Here is a 19,314-nt window from a genome sequence, read left to right on the forward strand (position 1 = left end):
TGTGGAAGTTGTCAAAATGATGACTTGCCTGATGTTAAAATTGATGTAAATAGAAGAATTTGGAAGAAAACCCATGAGCAAGTGTAAATGACAGCTGATGGAAGAAAAAAAAATCTTATTAAAGAGAAGACCTCCACCCGAATCTGACTATGGTGAGGACAATATGCTCAGATCAACCGGGGTTCAGGGTAAAGGAAGAAGATCAACGCTCAAGTTCGATTTAGTGTATGCTGATGGGAGCAGAAACTTCAGATCAGAAACTTTTAGCTTTTCAGCCTGAAATACTGACAGAAAAGGACAGAGAGACTACAGAGGAAACACACACAGGGTGATGGTGATCAGTGGAGAGAAAGAAAGAAATGACTGATTGCATTAAATGGAGGTAAAAACTTACAGCAGGTCACCAAAAAAATCCATCACCAGCAATCAGAGCCAGTCTGAACCATGAGCCTTATCAAGTAGGGAGAGTTTTGCAGTCTGTTCTAACCATCCTGTTGTCTTTTGATTGACAATAATTGTAAATCTGTGTTTTGCTCAAGGGGAATACAGCATAATGTGAGCTGGTCTTTTGGTGTCCCCCTCATCGACATCCTCCTGGAAATCCTCCTTCCTCAGGAAGAGTCACCGTACACTCATTCGGGGTCAGAGTGCCAGAAACCTCCTGACGGACCTTTGCAGCGAAGCACCTCAGAAGAAACAGAGGATGTTGATTTCCACCCTGAGGTCCTGTGTGAAAATCACAGTCTGGCAAAGTTCAATGACACACTTTGCGCGGACATGGTCATGGGTTCAGGAACTGGATCTTCTCTCTCGGTGTTCACCTTCTGCCAGGCGCTCAGTTCCCTCAGTCCCACCCAGATAGAGAAGGTGTGGGGCAACATGTGCTATTTTTTTCAAGAGGTAATGTCTTCACTTGTCAGCAGGTCATCGGACTGCAGCGTTGGGGCCACGCCGCCTCCCTCTACCTCCAAGGTTCTCCCCGAGTCTCCTCCTGTACCTCACAGAGTAGCCAGAGAAGCGTCCAACCTCAAACAACTCGCCTGCAATTACAACAGCTGGTTCGAAATGGACGTGGTGGACGCCGTTCACGTGTCCCTGTGCAGCGACAATGAGCCTGCAGAGTTTGTGAACCAAGTGTGCAACAATGACTTGTTGATGAGGAAGCTGCTCTTGGACAAAATGAACAACTGGCTGTACGGATACTGTGCTAACTCCTCTGCAGACCTCGCACACATGGTCAGTCGCTTCTGTGTTTATGAGCAGTGGATTGAAAACATCGGCGTCTCGGTGGACTCCTCACTGCTGCAGTTCTGCTTGAGTGTGGATGGTCCCAGACTGACTCAACACATCTGTACACACATCGGATTTTTCATGCTTTTAATGTCCAACCCTGAAAACTGGCCAATAATGCCTAATTGCACAAATATCGACCCTCCACCACAAGTTCCGGGCTCTGGTGTTTTGCACTTACAGTCTTGTCAATACCATGAGTGGCATGATGTGATGCAGATCACAACAGACGATCTGTCAAAGTGCATCCTTCTGGATCAGGCTGGCTTCAGGAAAGAGATTTGCTCCAACAAAACCTTTTTAAATGCTCTTCTGCAAAATCCTGAAATAAGCTGGCTGGAGGGACAGTGCAACACTTCCTTTGACTTTCAATATGAGGAACCTATGACGCCAACTCCAACACCAGTTTTTAACCTGTCAGACTGGTGTGACTACCACACGTGGGAAAGACGGCCTGTGGATGTTTCTGTGGTCGCCCTTTGTTGGCAGCAGGATCAGCTTGCATTTCAGGAAAAGGTCTGCTGCAAAGCGTCTGTGTTTGAAAAGCTGTTACAAAATCCTCTGAACAAATGGCTTTCATCAGCCTGCTCAGACATAAAGGACATCACTGTGCCACCTCAGGTGAGTGTTTAATCCAGATATCAACAGTCTGAATACATCTAATTAGCTCAAGAAGGATGACTGTCAGTTGAAGTATTGGTACAGATAAAGCCCTCCAGTTCCTAGGATGCCGAAATAATTCATTTTCAATTTGAAAATTATACATTTATCACAAATCTTTGCTGAAAAGTGTTTTGTTTTGAGCAGGAGTACACAGTAAAACACGATGGACAGACTAAAGACAACCAGAATGCATCACTTGCACTCATCTTTGTCTCTGCCTCAGGTGTGCAGGTATTCTGAGTGGACTCAGCCGATCATCGTGGACATGACTGAACTTGCTTTCTGTGCAGAAGTGGACCCCCTTAACTTCACCTCCAAAGTCTGCGCCAATGATACCGTCCTCCAGAACCTGTTGGCCAATCAGGACAACACCTGGTTAATCCAGCACTGTGCCAACCATTCAGACCCAGGGGTCCCTCCAGGTGGAGAGGAAGGGCAGAATGGGTTTGACCCTGATGAGCAGTGTCAGTACTCTAGCTGGGTGATTTCCCCTCCGGGCGTAGTGCTGCTGACTTTGTGCTGGGAGCACGACCAGAGCAATTTCATCCCAGCTATCTGCTCTAATGATGCTCTCCTTTCCTCCCTGTCGCGGGAGGCATCCAGCATGTGGGTGAGCAGCATGTGTGCCACCTACGCCAACTACACCACCACCACGGGACGAAACAACACAACAGAACCTGCTTCCTGCCAAGCACGAAATCTGGTGAAGCAGTTCAACTGGAACTGCTCGACATATTTCACCTCAGCTTGTCAACCTTGTGCGACTCAGAATATGGTCCTGCAGACGATAGTGCGCTGCTGGGTGGAAAATCTGAGTTCCAGGGTGGAGGGTCTGCTGACCCCGACTGTGACGACAGTGTTGGAGCAGGCAGTCAGCACAAGTGTGGTCGTCCTGCTGACCCTGGAGGACTTCCAGAGCTCCTCCTGGCATATCACCGAGGCTGTAAGACAAAGCGTGCTGAAGTCTGTCGTCAACTATTTCAAGACGAAAACCAACTCTGTGAAGAAGACGGTCCTGCTGCAGTGCTTTGGGGTATAGCACTTCTTCATAGTGTCTTGGGTAACATGAAGCCTTAGCGTCACAGTCATCTTAGACGTCCCATTAGGCTGTGCAGCTCAAGCATTTTGGCTATACGTTGAAATAAGTAGCAGAGCTTCTGAGATTTGTGGTCTGCAGTGTGAGTCTGCAGAGCTGGGCCGAGCTGCTGTGTCCTTAATTGTCAAACAGGTGAAACTGCTGCTATTAAGCTTTTCCGTTTCAGGACAGAAAACAGTACAGCAGTGTTGAAATACTCAAAATGATAAAAATCAGCAGTGAACATTGAAATATTTTATGTACCACTGTATTTATAACACAAAAATATGTTGATTAGTGGTCATATTTACAGTCTGATAGTTATAAGCGATGACAGCGTTCATCTGAAGGTGACAGAATAAAAAGTGTATTGGCCTTCGTAATGTAATCAAGAATCACTGAAGTAAAACTAAAAGCCTCAGTTCAATGGCCGGAATATCTCAAATGAAAGTGCTTTGTTTCCCTCCATCCATCTCATCTACTTCTTGATCGAGGTAATGTGTTTCTGGAGCCCATCCAAGTTCACAAGTTCTGTGTGAAGGTAGTTTACTCTCAGAAAAGGTCACTAGTTCATCACAGTGGAAACACAAAGACAGTTACACTGGCTCACACGCAGAAAATTTAGACTTAAATGCATGTTTTTGAAAGCAAGGGTATCTGAAAATAAAATGTTCCATGTACAGGGAGAAAAGACCCTCAAAGAGAGCGAGCACCACTACAGCAGCATGCAGCCCCTGTTGCTTCACACCACAAGCTATTTCTGTACCGAGCCACGATGACTCATTTGCATTTCACAGTTTTGAGTATTTGCTGTATTCAGTGCGAATCTGTTGCTCAGTGATGAAACTTGAAGTTCTTTTTTTAGTACCTCTGAACATGAGTCAGTGCTCTCAGAGAGTCTCACTCATCTTTTATTCAGATTAAGCCAATATGTTTATGGGTGCGACAGTTCGTTAACTCTGTAATTTATCCAATTATTCATCATATCAGTTACCATTAGTGTCGCTGTGTACGGGCAGCCTACAGCCGGTGTCCAGTTACATGTCTGTCATCGATATCGACATGACGAATCTCTTCCTCCGCGTGTAATCTCCACTGCCTTACACTTGATTTGACAATTATTGTAATGTGTCAAAACAGACACCCGGATTACATGCTGCTATCTGATTCTCTTTAAATACTGTTACACCTCTGTGTCGGTTCTCTGCAGACTGCGCTGACAAACTTGATGTTGACGACAAGAGACGTCACCAGTGATGAATTACTTCTCATTAAGGTAAAATAAATGAGGACGACGCTCATCTCAGGTAGAAAACATGTGCGTTGTGTGGCGCGTTTGTTTTAAGCTGTTTGTTTTTTCTGGTTGGACATGCTTTCTCATCTGCAGGAGTACTTTGATTTGCCTCTGAGCAGCGTGAGGCCCGTCTTCAGTGCGGCTCACATCCGCACTGTCAGACTGATCCTTCAATACTACAGCAGCAACAAAGACACGCTGCAGGTCACCGCTCCCCACACGCAGCACTTACACACACCTCATTAAGGAGTTTTTCGAATTCCTCTAGTGCAATTCTCTAAAACTCTCTTGTTTCTGACACTAATTGCCGCTGTTTGGCAGCTGTCCGAGGCGTACCTGTCCAGCATGGTGTCAGTGCTGCTCCAGACTCACCTGGTCAAAGATGAGAAACTCATTCCTGAGCTGGCGCCCCTGTTAGCTAAAGCCAGCCCAGGGGACATCCAAGCTTTTCCCTCCCTGCAGAGCGATCCCAGTGTGTGAGTAATGCCATCTGATCGTTTTCTAATGAGCCGTACATAATGGACCCTGAAAGGAAAAATAGCTGCACTACAATTCCTGATCAGAAATACAAACAAAAGTTTGAAGTTTGAAGTTATGTGATTAGGCATCATTGCTGGAATTTGCTCATTCATGTCTCCATGTGTTTGTTTGAACAACATGGAGGAAATTACACAGTATCCTTGTCATCTTTCCAACCACCGAGTATTCAAGATCTTTTAAATGCAAACATTTTTTTTACTGTAATGCATAACTGGCTGTAACTTTGGAAGACATAGTAGTTTTTAATGTACCTCAGGATTTATTTCAGTGGCGCACAATCATGCTGTGTCGCTTGCCTACATGCGTCTTCGCACATCTAGTGTCAGGCGTTTAGAAGAAGTGACGAGCCACCACCCCTTCGCGTGCCAAGAGCATGCATTATATATAGAAAGCTCAGGAAACTCTTTCACTGACTCGATTTCAATCTACAGTGGGGGAAATCAAGTCCACAACAGAAAGATGATCACACAACCCTCACAGAATTAGCCCTTCATGACACTTTGAGTTCCACATTAATTTGAAAAAGAGGTGTAAAATGTTAGCTTATAGTTTCAGATTTAGGATTTTTTTTTTTAAATCTGTGTGACATGTCGACATATTATTCATATTCAAAAACACAGATTGATATCCCTCTTTTAAAGCTATAAGCTATATGACCTATTGTTGTTCTTATCTGTTTTAAATAAAATGTTTATGGCAGGGTATAATCACTCCAACTCTACCTTTTAAAACACATTACCTCTGTCTCTCTGTGTATCTATCTGTCTGCACAACAGGTGTCAGTCTATTTTACTTTATGTATTTTTTTTCTAGACTGGACACCATCAACAGGAACCTGGCCAGCATGCCTCTGGCTCTGCGGCAGGCCTTCGGCTCGTGGTACAGCAGAGTTCTGTCCCCGTCCAGCATCATCAGAGGTCATCAGTCGCTCATTAGGAACACTGGGAACCTGATCGCCTATCTGCCCTTCCAGTACTTCCAACACTTCTCAGCTGCTCAGGTAACGGCCCCTCTGAGCTCCGACACCTGGCTGGGAAACCCGAGAAGCCGGGCCTCGGCTCGATTGGCCCCGGGGCGCCGCGGCGCTGCTTGTCACATCAAAAGAAAGCACAGACACCTCTGTCTCTGTCACCGATGTGTGCCATTTGTTGAGGCTAACGTTCAATAAGTAAAGATAGGACAGCATGAATTAAGAATGACCAGAGGATACACACCTTTCAGTGCCTGGCTGTAAAGGAAGGATCTACGCAACTCTTCTCATTGCAGTTGTTTTGTCTTATGTAAGTCTTCCCCAAAGGTGGGTCAGTATTTAGCGCTCTCACCTCACTGATGAGGTGCCCGGTGAGGACTGGCCACCTGTCCTGGTGCATCTTGTCTGGGATTGACTCTCATTCCTCACAACCCTGGCCCTGGATTAGGTGGTCTAGAAGAAGAATAGATGTTTTCTGTTGGATTATAGAAATACTTCAATCCTGTTCATTAACTATATAGATATAGAGGCCTGTAGGAGAAGTGTAGTTCTCAAGGTAGAAAAAATAATTTTACCACAAACTCATCGCATTTTTTTTTTTTTATTTGTTGGAAAACTACTAAGTAAAAGTCCAAGAGCACAAGTGAGTGTTCAAATGTGAGATACAGCTAATCTAAAGACGCAGTATGTTATTTTTCTTTGTTTTTTATATTGAACAGAAAACGTTAGTCTTTATGTTTTTTTGTTTTTTTTGTTTTTTTTTTATGTCAATATGTGTTGGGTACTGAAGTTAACAAGCTAAACCAGGTTGTCCGTTCATGAAAATGCAGCCTGTAGTCTGTCCTCAGCCCAGAACAGAAGATTAAATGACAAATGTAACTGAGATATATGACCATTTATAACTGGAAAACAACTCTGAAAGTCAAACAAGCTGGGCAGAAGGCAGCTGGGTCCTGATGTGTTACTATCACACAATGCATGAAAAAGATCCAACTGATTTTATCTTCAAAAGAGAATCCAACCACTGACTTTGCTCTTTCCATGTGAGTGGAAAAAGTATTCAGAGTGGGAAGACAGCTGCAGTATACATGAAGTATATATAGAGTATATTACGTAAAAATCTTGACTATCGTCTATATTTATTGGAACAATAGTGGTGTATTTGTTGTCGATATGTGTTTCTTCAGTTGTTAGATGGGTTAGATGTGCTGCAGAGAAACACTCTCACTTCTCTGAAGAAAGAATTCATCGCTCACACCCTCATCAGCACCTACAAGAACCTGTCAGCTCAGGACTTTGCCAGGTTAGAAATCACTGTGTGGAGACATTTCACACCTCTCCTCTATGCAAAATCTTCTCTAGACTCAACTTCATGAGATCAAACCTTTTAGAATAAAGTGATGTTTGGTTTAGAGCTTTACAACAAGTTATAGGGTCACGGTTAAATCCTCTGAAAGATTCTGTTTCTTTGGAAAACATGTATGTAGATGAGAAAATAGTGAATGCATGTGAAACACCTGGGGCAGATAACGAAATCTTAAAAAAAAATGTTAGTGTTTCCATTTATTTTCAGGATTTGTCGATATTTTTACACTATGAACTTCTAGACTTTATATTTTAATAATACATATTTTACAAGATACTTACCTAAGGCTCTGTCTAGAATGAGGAAATGTGTCTCAGTAGGACTGCCTGTACATATAAAGGACAGTAACTCTATATCAATATTTACAAAAGTCTTTAACCTCTTGCTTTTGCTTGCAGTCTTTCTTTCTTTCTTTCTGTCTTTCTCTCTGCCTCATACCGGATGTATAATACAGTACATGTGTCCCAGGGTTGTTCATATCTCTGTTATATTAGTTTGGGTGACATTTCATGCCTGGCGGACCCCGAGGGCCTCCTTGTGTACAAAGGCACTGAAGCCTTCAGTGTCATTCAGGACAGCATCATGAGCTGCAGCCGCAGAGGACTCAGCCTGCCCAGCCAGATGGTAGGAATTAAAAAGTTAATGTGGTCTTCACTATCCAATTTCTCTAAATCATCCAATTCTTTATTATTATCTATATTTCAAACGTGTGCCTCTGTGTTATTTACAATTTTTACATTCATTTCAATTGTTTCAATATATTTTCTTTTTTTTGTTTGAGCGTTCTGTCTTATATCATCTCATATTGATTAGTTTTATCATAAGTTTTTTTCAATACACCGTCATAACATCTGAACGTCTGTGCACGTGTTTGACTTTTTGGTTGTAGATTTTGAATTTTCTGATGAGTGGCTCAGCTGTAGGAGAGCCGTCCTCGCTGACGGTGGACAGGCTGATAGCGCTCGTCCCCGTCATGCCCTCGCTGGGTGTGACGTTCCTGCAGAACCTCACGGCATCACAGCTGCACGACGTCCTCCCCGAAATCACCTCCACTAACTTCACCCCAGAACAGGTAGAAGAGCGGCCTCAGCTGCTGATGTGCTGCACAGAAAGGCCACAGGATAAAAGGCATATAAAGAAAATACTAACACTAAAAAAAACCCCAACTATATCTCATTTACTAATTACCCAAAAAAGAAGTTAAGAATGTTTATTTCATCATGTATACATAACCGCATAGATATCTGTGCTTATCTCGATACAAATCTACAATAAACTCACAAAGATAGCAGAATACCATTTCATTTTCCATCTGTCATCTCATATATCTGTCTCATACTCGATTTTGCAGACCTTTTCCTTAAAATGCATGTTCCTTACAAATGTGGCTCCATATATGATTGAAAAGGGAAATAAACATGCTTCCCTGTGGCATAAGATGTTATTTCCCAGCAGAAATGTTATAAAAAAAGAAATGCTCTGTCAGACACAGATTTCCATACCTTCTTTTTGATATATTTTTCATTTGTACATAAAGAAAAACAAACATGTAAACATGAATATTTGCTGTAGTGTCTCAGTTACCCAGCAGTTTTCAGAGTCTCCTTCAGTCTTGTACTTCTTATTCTGCTTCATGTTTTCTTGCTGCTCCTCAGTGAATTAGTGATCTGGATTGATAGGAGCTGAAGGTCAGGTGTCAGTGGCTCGGTGGGGCATCGCTCCATTTCACAGCACAAACCTCCACCTGTTGTAGACGGTCGGGGGTCCTAACAGCTGCGAGAGCTGCTCTACCTGAGAAACAGCTGACAGGCACTCTGTCTTCAGCCTGTGACCTGCGGAGAGGAGGGAACCACCTGATCTTTCCTTCATCTGTGGTTCTCATCTGAGGAGAAGTTTACTTTTATCTCAGCTTCACAGCTGTTGTCTGGATTTTGTGTCATAAGGGGCTTTAATCCTTTATAAGGTGGAAATTTAAGCACTTATATTTAATGACTTTTTAAAGACAATAGCACAGCTATTTGTTTTTCACATTTTTGACTTCAAAATTTCATTTGATGAGATGAATATCTTACAGAATTTGTAAATATGAAATGTCTGCTCTTATGGCCATTTCATTTACAGCTTTTAGTAATGCGTTCACATATTAAGATAATGGTAAACGTTATACTGTGGCGTGCAGTCAGGTCATGTTTACAGTGTGTATGACCAAATGGGCTCATATTATACAGTATGTTGAATGGCATTCATGCTGAGTGTGCAGCAGGAGGAGAACATTTTCATAATTTTATAAATTCATATTTTTTTATAATGGGATGACACATTGGTGTAGTGGTCAGTTTGTCTCATGGCGAGTTCAGATTCTGGTATTTCTGTGTGAAGTTTACAGTACATGCTCTCACTGTAGGTGGGTTTTTTGTTTTAATTTATTTTGTTTATGCAAAAGTCTAAAGACTTGTATTTCATGTTATGTTCCTTGTATGTGTGTCTCTTTTTCTCTGTTTTTGGCCTGTGATGAACAGGTGACATGTTGAGCTCGTACCTCTGGCCCAAAACAGCAACAAAGATGGATGGATGTAGACAGATCACAGTTACAATTAGCAGTTGATTTTGTTTTTCCTTTTCAGGCTTCTTTGATAGTAGACAAGCTGGCTTCGAGCGACAGAGTGAGTTACCGTGCAAAATGCAGCAAATGACAGTTTGACTTCAGCAAAGCGACTTAAACCTGTATTTCCTGATCGTTGAATCTTTCTGTCTTTATAGCTGAACCCAGATGAGTTGTCGCAGCTCGGCTCTCTCACCGTAGGCGTTAAGACGGAGACTTTGCTGACGCTCATGCCCGACCGGCTGCTGCCCTCGCTGACCGCTTTAGCTCGGCACACGCCAGACCTCTGCTCGCCTCTCAAACACCGCCTCCGACCCCCACAAGCCAACGCCATCACCACAAAGCTATGGGTAGAGCACACGCTCAGAGACGCTCATTGATAAAGACGTAGAGGAGTTCTTTAGACATTTTCCTGGTTTCAGCAGTACAAATGGTTTTATTAGTCATAAAAATTATTGTTTTGGCAACTGTAAACTTCAGATTTGAATTGAAGAGGAAACACATTCAGGTATTTTTGGACAGTTTATTCTAATAATGATTAATGTTGATTCTTGCTTTCATACTAATGTGTAAAAAAAATTATTAAAATCTTAAGGAGTTGATATAGGCTGTCTGATGTTTAACAATGTGTGTTTTCATTCAGCTTGTGCCTCAAATAATAAGATAGCATTTATGATACCAAGAACACAAAGTCATGCTCGGTTTTGTTCTTTGGATTTATCAGGGCTTCCCGGCAGTGGTGCACTGGCTGAATGACGTGGAGCCTTTGCTGTCCTGCACGCCGCTGCTCAGTGTCCGATCCAGGACCCGTCTGCTGGTCAACAACACACTCAACACGTCGGCAAAGTCCTGGAACACGCAGCAGGTATCCGACACAGCCCAGCTCAGGCCTGGACGTGTTGAAGAAGCAGCAGAAACCCAAGTTTTCTTACTTTCAAGTTATTTTAAGACTAAAGTAAGAGAAAATCTGCAGGGAGAATTTTTTGAAGAAGGTAGAAGACGTGAAGATGTTCAGATTTTCACTGTGAGTGATCAGAATGGATCAAAGGATTAAAAATGAAGTTGGAGAGGACAGGCTGGGTTGATGTGGACATGAGGCCGAGTGGATATATTGAACAAAGGATGTTTTAGATGGAGCTGGCAGACAGGAGGAGGAAAGAGGAGATGAAGTGAAGGAGGACAGGTTGTTACAGTAGAGCCGGTGCCTCATGAACATTCAACAAGGGAACAGGTTCAGAGGAAACATTGAAAGCTTTGAGTATTGGTACAACTACAAGCTTTTTTGGGGGACTTTTTGGTGTTTTTTTTTTTTTTGTGTGTTTTCATGCTTCCTATAATAATTATCCTTTGACGCGAGCAGGTGTGTACGACAGTGTCTTAATCCGCTGCTAAATTATTAATAGAAGAAATGAAAGGAAAGACGTCATCATCAGCGACTGTGAATGGACTGGCCCGCGGATACTAACAACATGACCTGGAACCTGTCCCGATACCCGATATCAGCCTGAATGGCTTGTGTTGTTAAAAAAGGGAAGCAGCACCAAACTAAAAGGTCACAAAATGATGTTTCATTTTTGTCCCACCAGGCTAAAGCAATTTTCAATGAAATGCTTGAGAACAGCCCAAATCGAGTCAGACAAGATTTCCTGTAAGTATGAATACATGACATGATAAAGACATAATATGTTCAGTTTGCTCTATAGCAGATGGTTTTGTCTTAATGTCTTAGAACTGTGTTAGTTTTAGCATGGTTTTGTAGATTGGTGGGTTCGCTACACACACCTGCTGACTGCCGCTCTGTTTGAGCAGGCGCCTGGGTTCACTGGGTCAGGGTGTGAGCTGCACGTTCCTGCAGGAGCATCTTCGGGCTCATCCAGCGCCGTCCTCTGTAAGAAGTGTGCTGAAGTTCCTCAGACAACAGCCGACTCTTCTCCACACCTCACTGGTAAAGTGTTTACGTTCACTAACCCTGTTTCAGACACTTCAGTAATAATAAAGAAATGATGTATATTTATTGGGGTTTTTTTTATGTTTGTGATTTGAACAGAAAACATGTCTGATCAAGGAGTTGTATAAGTTTGAGTTCTTGTCTGATCTGGTGGAGGATCTTGGAGCTGAGATTGCTCTGTCCATGCCGTAAGTCTAGCATTAACCTTTACACATTATTACATGCATTAACACATCAGAAAATTCACACTAATTGTATGGTTTCTGAAAATAGTCCCACATTAAACTTATCCACACCAAATGTCAGAGAAAACTTTCCATAGTCTCCTTGAATCTCCTACAAACTTAGATTTTTTTTTTGTTTGTTTGTTTACTAGCTGCTGTGCTATGCATTGCGTTGCATATGTGAGATTAACAATGTTTTCCTGTATCTGTTCACCCTGCACCAACGGGAAAAAAAAATCAAGGAAGAGTCTCAGTCTGAAAGCAGATAGAGGATGTGGTTCAGCATCTTTGCTCTTTTCAAATTCTAGAACTCCTTTTAGGTGCAACACATTGTGGTGACTCTCTGATTGTCACATCATTATCTCTAGAGTTCTCTTTGTTGTCGGTACCATCAACTCCTAGCTGTCTGTGGCAGTAGCCGTCTGTGAAACAGTCTCACTGCATGACATTAGACCACAGATTTAAAACCACAAAGATCACCTCAAACGCCTGTCTTTCATCTGAGCCAGAATCACACAGTGTGCAGCTGCCTTTAGAATAGATATGATGATTAGGAAGCGGTTTACTGAGAGAGACTACATATTATTCCTGGCTTCAGTGTCTTTGTGTTTGTGGCATTTCCCTGCAGGGTGAGCAAGATTAAAAAGTTTCCAAACATGGACTCTCTGAGGAGGATGATCATTGAGGATCCTCGACATTTTCTCTTACTGTCCAGAACAAAGCAGGAGCTGCTGGTGGATAAAATGGTTCAGAGGATGGTAAGCATCACCATACTTCCCCAAATTCCTTCATTTTGTTTCTTTGTGAAACAGCAAAGCAACCACAACAGTTTCATTGCATGAAAATTGGTTCATACAGTCCTAGAATAATAAACATCAATCTAAGTTATTGTCATAAACAGCCGATCATGTATTTCAAAATGCAAAATTTAAACAGCTAAATGCTGGAAAGGTAACATAAAGTGACCTCAGAGATGAGATGAGATGAGATGTTCTTCAGTCCCAAATTATAACAGTCTGTAAATATTTGAATATGGACATAGCTTAGTACTCTGTCCTAGAACCACAAAACAAAACTTTATTGACATGAAAACCAAATGTGAAATGATTAAGGTATTTTTCAAAGGGATATTGATATGTCACTGTAGGTATAACAGGTGGAATTCAGTCTAAGTTGGTTGACATGAACTGTTGAAGAATTTTAATCTAAATAACAGGAGAATTACTTTCATCTCAGCGTAAAGTTCAAATCTTACAAAGTTAAACATATTGAGTTATTCACGCCAAAATCAGAATATTGTTGAAAAATCCTGGGTCGGAATGAACAGAAATAGCTAATTTATGTCTATATGCCATAAACAATACTGCAATTGCCTGTTTTCTGTGCATTGCATTAAAATAGGAAAAATAAAGACGCATTTGGGTTATTGAAAGATTTCAAACTTAACATTTTGTTACTTCTCTCTACCACAATTAGATTTTTGAGTCAATAAAATATTTACATAAAATGGACACTTGTAATTAACTGTAATTTGCAGTAGCAGAGCTGAATTTACTCCCTCATTTTATCCAAATAAATAATGCCCATCTGCATGATGTCCAGATATCTGCATTGGATATATAAGTGACAAATGATAAATAGGGAGCAGCCAACCAGCAGGAATAATCTACCAATATGCAGACCTCAAAAAGGTAAACTAACATTTATTTATTGTGCCTAAAGCATCACAGGTTCCTACAATATTAATTTTCATTTACTTTTGGACTAATAAAACACAGGCGCTTCCTCCAGCACAACCCGAGTTTAATGAAATATCAACAGTTTGTCCTCATCACACGGCTTCATAGATGAGAGACAGCAGCACTGCAACTCAGCCACTGTTCCCCGTTTGGAAGACATAAATATCAAATGAAATGCTCACTGAAGCTGCATTACTAATGTCAGAATAGTTACTAACTCATTGCATCCAGGTGTGATGGGGAAACAGCAGCCCCTCTCTTATCATATATTATCATATTGCACATATTGCAGATTTTCAGTGTTTTCTCGGCCCACCCTCTGCAGGCCGTGTACCCGGGGGTCTTCACCGAGGAGGAGTTTCGCTCGCTGGGTGTCATGGCCTCGTTTGTTGGGGATGAGATTTTTATTCGGGTGGACCGCCACTTCTTCATTGAGAATCTGGATCTTCTCAGGGGACTCTGCTACAGCTACACCAAGATGGAACTGGTTGCTCGCATCCTGCAAGAAACTGCTGTTTTTGGGTAACGCAAACCAAAGTTTTTGAATGAGTTTATTATAAGAAGAGCTGTTTACACAACAGCGATTCAAACAGATGGCGAAGTGATAAAGTGTCCTCATGTTTCACCACAGTCCAGTGAGGACCTGGAGCCAGACGACGCTCAGCCAAGTGGACCGCTTCCTCTTCTTTCTGCCTCACGACAAGCTGCAGGAGATTTCACAAGTGAGTTTGTATCATCCGAAAGATCCGAGACCAATACGTTTTCTCAACAGTGTCAGGAAATATGTGAACAGTGCGTTCACACCAGATTCAGTGTACAGAAATGCCCAGTGAGGCTTCATGATTGGAACTTGAGCGCACGGCGGCTTTAGGCGAACAAAGGGTGTAAAGAAACCCCCCCTGGTGTCACATCTCCAGTCAGTGACAGGATCTGACACCAGGTTTCTTCTTTGCCTGTCAGCAGTAAACATGTGTGCTGCTGTTCTGTGTTTACACAGCCGTTGATGACCGTGGGCCGGATAGAGAAGCTGTTCATGAGCCAGCGTCAGTGGGAGCGCGGAGACGTGGGGATGCACTGCCTAGACGAGAAGGAGAGGGAATATCTGTTCAGTAAGCAGCAGTTTCTGCTGCAGTTTTACCTGGGCTTCCTCAAAATACTGCCTGACTCAGGTGAGCGTCACTGTGGTGCAGTCAGCTCAGCGGAAAGACATCGAGAAAATACGTTTTAGTCCATTCTTGTATTGTCTTTGTACTCTTTATAGAACTTTATACTTTAGAACTTTATTTTTTTAAAAAAAGAGGCCGGGAGTTGAACCACCTCCTGTTTATCAGCAGCATGTTCCCACCACATGTGAACTACTGTCTCCACTGACAGGACCTTTCATGATCCCCACCTGTGAGATTCTGCAGACGACGGCCCCCTCGGCCTGGACGCCCCGCAGCCTCTACCAAATGCCAGCGCCGGCCTTCTCCAACTGTCTGGAGCTGATTGGTCAGGACCCCTTCATGGCGAGCTACCAGCGCGTCGAGGTGCTGAAGAAAGTCAAACAGGTGCGATTCAGTCTCTCGGACATCACCAGTGTGAGGGTGCAGGTCCTCAGTTGGGGTCTCAATGCTGTCTCTCTGTCTTCACTCTGGAAAAACGTCCATGCATGAAGATCTACGGGCCGGCCTCGTCCTTCTCCCAGGCTGTGATCTCTCAGCTGGGCGGGATAGCCACAGAGCTGTCGAGGGACGAGCTGGGCACCCTGAGACTGACCGACAGGAGAAGCATTGCTGCGATGGGTGCTGTCAGCAGCTGGAGCAAAGATCAGGTAGCTTTCACATTCACTGAGTTTTTTTTAACCATTTGAAGATGTTTTACAAATGCTTTTCTTTTGTTTGATTAAATAGTGAACTCAGTTTCACAGCAGAAAACAAAGCACTCTGCATGAAACCGACACTATGTTCACATGACTGCATCCTCAAACTCAGCGACCTTTTTGAAACTGAAGGCCTCTGCGTGTGCACCGGACAATAAAACGGTCTGCTAGTTCAGAGTAATAAGTCTGTCACAGTTCACTCTTCATGACAATAAACCTTCATATATCTGAAGAGGCTCTGGCAGTTTTCAGTAATGAATGGATGAATTATTGAATACATTATCTCATTTTTGAAACAAAGGTTTATAATAACACCCCAAATTACAAGAATAGGTCAAAGTAGAACTCATGCCCATTTTCACATTCCTTCTGAAAACACAGAGGTTGTCAAATTGTGGACGAGGTTGCCCTTTGGGGAGGATTTCTTACTTTTTTTTTAATTTAAGAAATAAATTGTGACTAAATGAAAGATGTGGAGAGTAAAATAATTGCCCAGTTTATTAAACCGCACATCTTTATTTCTGAGTTTATTGACGGCAAAGTGAAATATTATAATAATTGAAATATTCGTCATTGTAAAACATAAGTGTAATATTTGCTGTGCGCATTTAAAAAAAAGGCACAAATGTATAATTTGTGAGAACTTTAATCTTAAAGAAACTAATAATTGTTGCCTTTTTGACTCATACCTCCCCCTGTTGTGACCTCTGACCTCCTGCCCTCCTCCCAGCTGTCTCCACTGTTTGCCAGCGTGTTAAAATCCACCCAGCAGAGTCCGAGCCAGCTGGACTCCAGCACTCTGGTGTCTCTGGGACACATCGTGTGCGGCGCCAGCATCGCCGAGATGAACACTTTTAACCCTATTGAATTCAGGTGAGATAAACGAACACACACACACACACACACACACACACACACACACACACACACACACACACACACCGAGGTGGGGCTTCTTTGTCTGCCCTTCTGCCCCTGACACTCGCTTGTCCTCTGTCTCCCCCTGGTGGCTGCAGCAAGGCGGCGCTCTGGCTGGGCCGCCTGAGGCTGTCCTGCTCGGAGGAGCAGCTGACGGCTCTGGTGGAACTGCTGGCTCACCCTTTTGCTTTCGGCGCCATGAGTTCATGGGACACTGACGTGTTCATTGAGATTGGCGTCCTGGCAGGTATTGTACAATTTTTCATTTGAGTTTTATTTCATAATCTGCATGTTGATATCTGAGCTTCCGAAACACTGGAATACCAGAGAAAAGTCAATTTTCCCAGTGGTTTGATTAACAGGTTTTTTTTTTTTTTATTTATGACACAAAAGTATATGCCAAACCTCATTTTTTTATTCTTCATAAATTTGTCCAAAAATTTGAATTTTTTTTACTGTTTCTCTATTTTTATCTGGAGGCCATAATAACACAAATAGAATAAAATGTATGCAAAGCTTGAACTCTTTCAGTGTAAAATTAACTGATGAAACAAATTTCCCAGTTATATCCTTTTTGTTTAAGAGGCATCTGAAGATGATAAATTGCATTATATTTGGATAAAAATAGTCCAAATTCTCTGCTAAGTAAACATATCTCATTCATGCCGCTGCAGTCTTGTCGATGCATCGCTGTGATTTTTCCTCTTCTCTGCTCTCTGACACATTTTGCTGGTTTTGTGCAGCCGGCCTTCCAGACATGGCCATGTCAGCTCTGGTGAAAGAGCAGATCGAAGGAATTACGCCTCTGGCCATCTCCACAATTTCAAAAGCAAAATTTTCTGTAAGCAAAAACATTGCTTTATTCCATGTTTCTATATGAAATTATTATATTAAAATAATACACTTTTTGTTACTGTTGCATTTGCGTAAAAGCATGTTCGCCTGCAGTTAATTTCCTTCATACATCTGATGTGACCTTTTGAATTTTGTGTGTTCTCACTTTTATGTCCGTTTCATGTCCTCTCTGAAGGTGGCTTTTGACCAGGCACAGATCAGCATGTTCTCCTACGAGCAGGCTGCTGCGGTGACGAAAGAGCAGATGGACGCTCTGACAGAGGTGGAGAGAACCGCTCTTGCGATGGTGCTGACACCCTGGGAGAACAGGAACGTGAACTTCAGAGGTAACCCCCTGAATCTGTCATATAAAAGCCCAATAATACATTTACATTTGCGGCTGTAATGTCACAAAATGTGGAAAAGTTGAAGGGGTATGAATAGTTTCATAAGCCACAACGCTCTGACTTTGCATGCATTTGCTCCCAGATGTGAAAGATAGCTCATCTTACAACGGCAGCTCTCTGTTCATTGTATTTCTTGCACACAGTTGTTTTTTTAATGTATTAAAAAAACTGTAGTTTATAAAAGAATGTCCTCTAATACATTAAACAAAGTTCATGTAGTCTATTTTTATTCTAATAATTCGTGTGTGGATTTTATTGTTTCGTTTTGTTGACCTTAATATATTGCCTACATTCTATTCAAACTATAAGGTTTATTTCTGGTTTGGTTGTGTTCCTGTAGGGCGGTCACAGGGCCTGGCGTTGAGCCACAGTCCTGTGTGTCTCGTACTGGGACTGCTGATGCTGCTGAGCGCCCTGCTCTGCCCCGGGACATGACCCCGCTCACCCCGGCTGGATCAGGAGACCTCCACATCCACATCAAACAGAGTGACCTTATTCAACCGTGCAGTAGCACAAGAGCACTTCAGGGTTTCTACACAGTGTATTTAATGAGAATGTAATTTATTCTGTGCAACAGTCACTTTTACATCAACATGCAACATTAAGAAAATGATTCAGGAATAAGGAAAAACGGTTTATTTACACTGGGAAGTGTGTTCAATATCCACATTTGTCATCAGAATCTGCTTATTTGTTAATTTTTGTAAAGATTGTTTGCTGCCTCGATGTATCCTGAATGAGATGTTAAGACATACTCAAAAAAGTAAGATTTAAATATAGTTTAACTTTTAATACACTTCATAATTGCGGAGTCTGTACACCTACAAAGAAAATTATTTATTTTTTGTGAATTTGTCATAATATTTGTTATTTTTGTATATTTATCCCATAATGTAAAATAATCCTTTCAGTCTGACTGTATTAGAACTGATCATCTTCGGTCTATCATTGCTGTGAATTTTGTATTGTTGTGCACACCTAACTTATTAAATTGTCCACCTCTGCTTATTTATTCATCATTATTTTGTTGCTTCTTACCATCAGAATTAATTCAAAACCACTGCATCATCTCACACAACAAACCTCCACATTTTTCCTCCTCCTAATCTTGGCAAATGCTATTTCTGTTTTCCAGTTTTATTAGCCATTGTATTTTCATGCTTGAACAACAAAGAACTGGAAAAAAATAATGATTTAACTCAGTTGTTTCTTTGAAGTTTTCAAACTAATAATTATTTTACAAACTGGAGTTATATACAAAGGTGTTATGGCAACACAACAGATGACGTTCCAATGCATGAACTATCAGTAGAAGATTTGAAAATGAATCACAAAGACCAGAATAGACCTGTCATACATTTACTATGTTTTTTATATTTTTCAGCAGTTATATAAAAGTCATGATTAATTAAGCCTTCTGTATTGTACCATTAAAGTCCTGAAAGTCACTGTATGTAATGGTATTTCATAGAATAGAATAGAAACATTTTATTTTCATCAAAAATAAGTTTCCATGAGAAGGTTTCAGAGAAATCAAAAGGTAAAAAGCTGACCAGCATGTCATAGAATGATGAGTCCCATAT

General features: G+C 41.8%; 2 protein-coding genes across 2 annotated transcripts; both read left to right on the top strand.

The window, feature by feature from the left end:
- The first annotated feature begins 777 nt into the window (after positions 1–777).
- Positions 778–4,802, top strand: LOC115391170 (uncharacterized). Its single transcript, XM_030095291.1, has 5 exons — positions 778–1,911; positions 2,177–2,986; positions 4,239–4,304; positions 4,416–4,526; positions 4,644–4,802. Exons 1-5 carry the CDS (start codon positions 778–780, stop codon positions 4,800–4,802), a joined length of 2,280 nt encoding a protein of 759 aa, XP_029951151.1.
- A 2,978-nt stretch (positions 4,803–7,780) lies between these two features.
- Positions 7,781–18,613, top strand: strc1 (stereocilin 1). Its single transcript, XM_030095292.1, has 19 exons — positions 7,781–7,822; positions 8,088–8,270; positions 9,823–9,861; positions 9,959–10,150; positions 10,525–10,665; positions 11,387–11,448; positions 11,610–11,745; positions 11,848–11,936; positions 12,601–12,730; positions 14,037–14,233; positions 14,343–14,433; positions 14,709–14,880; positions 15,086–15,261; positions 15,369–15,524; positions 16,303–16,445; positions 16,589–16,737; positions 17,234–17,331; positions 17,521–17,671; positions 18,072–18,613. Exons 1-19 carry the CDS (start codon positions 7,781–7,783, stop codon positions 18,164–18,166), a joined length of 2,442 nt encoding a protein of 813 aa, XP_029951152.1. The 3' UTR covers positions 18,167–18,613.
- The last annotated feature ends 701 nt before the right edge of the window (positions 18,614–19,314 follow it).

The sequence above is a fragment of the Salarias fasciatus genome, chromosome 1, assembly GCF_902148845.1.
Source record: "Salarias fasciatus chromosome 1, fSalaFa1.1, whole genome shotgun sequence".
Lineage (NCBI taxonomy): Eukaryota > Metazoa > Chordata > Actinopteri > Blenniiformes > Blenniidae > Salarias > Salarias fasciatus.

What these genes read in the sequence shown, in the direction of transcription:
- LOC115391170 (XM_030095291.1), top strand. Translation starts at nt 778, where the DNA reads ATGGTCATGGGTTCAGGAACTGGATCTTCTCTCTCGGTGTTCACCTTC. An exon ending in ACATCACTGTGCCACCTCAG is followed by an intron (nt 1,912 to 2,176) that starts GTGAGTGTTTAA and finishes TCTCTGCCTCAG; the next exon opens with GTGTGCAGGTATTCTGAGTG. An exon ending in TCCTGCTGCAGTGCTTTGGG is followed by an intron (nt 2,987 to 4,238) that starts GTATAGCACTTC and finishes GGTTCTCTGCAG; the next exon opens with ACTGCGCTGACAAACTTGAT.
- strc1 (XM_030095292.1), top strand. Translation starts at nt 7,781, where the DNA reads ATGAGCTGCAGCCGCAGAGGACTCAGCCTGCCCAGCCAGATG. An exon ending in AGTCCTGGAACACGCAGCAG is followed by an intron (nt 10,666 to 11,386) that starts GTATCCGACACA and finishes TTGTCCCACCAG; the next exon opens with GCTAAAGCAATTTTCAATGA. An exon ending in ATAAAATGGTTCAGAGGATG is followed by an intron (nt 12,731 to 14,036) that starts GTAAGCATCACC and finishes CACCCTCTGCAG; the next exon opens with GCCGTGTACCCGGGGGTCTT.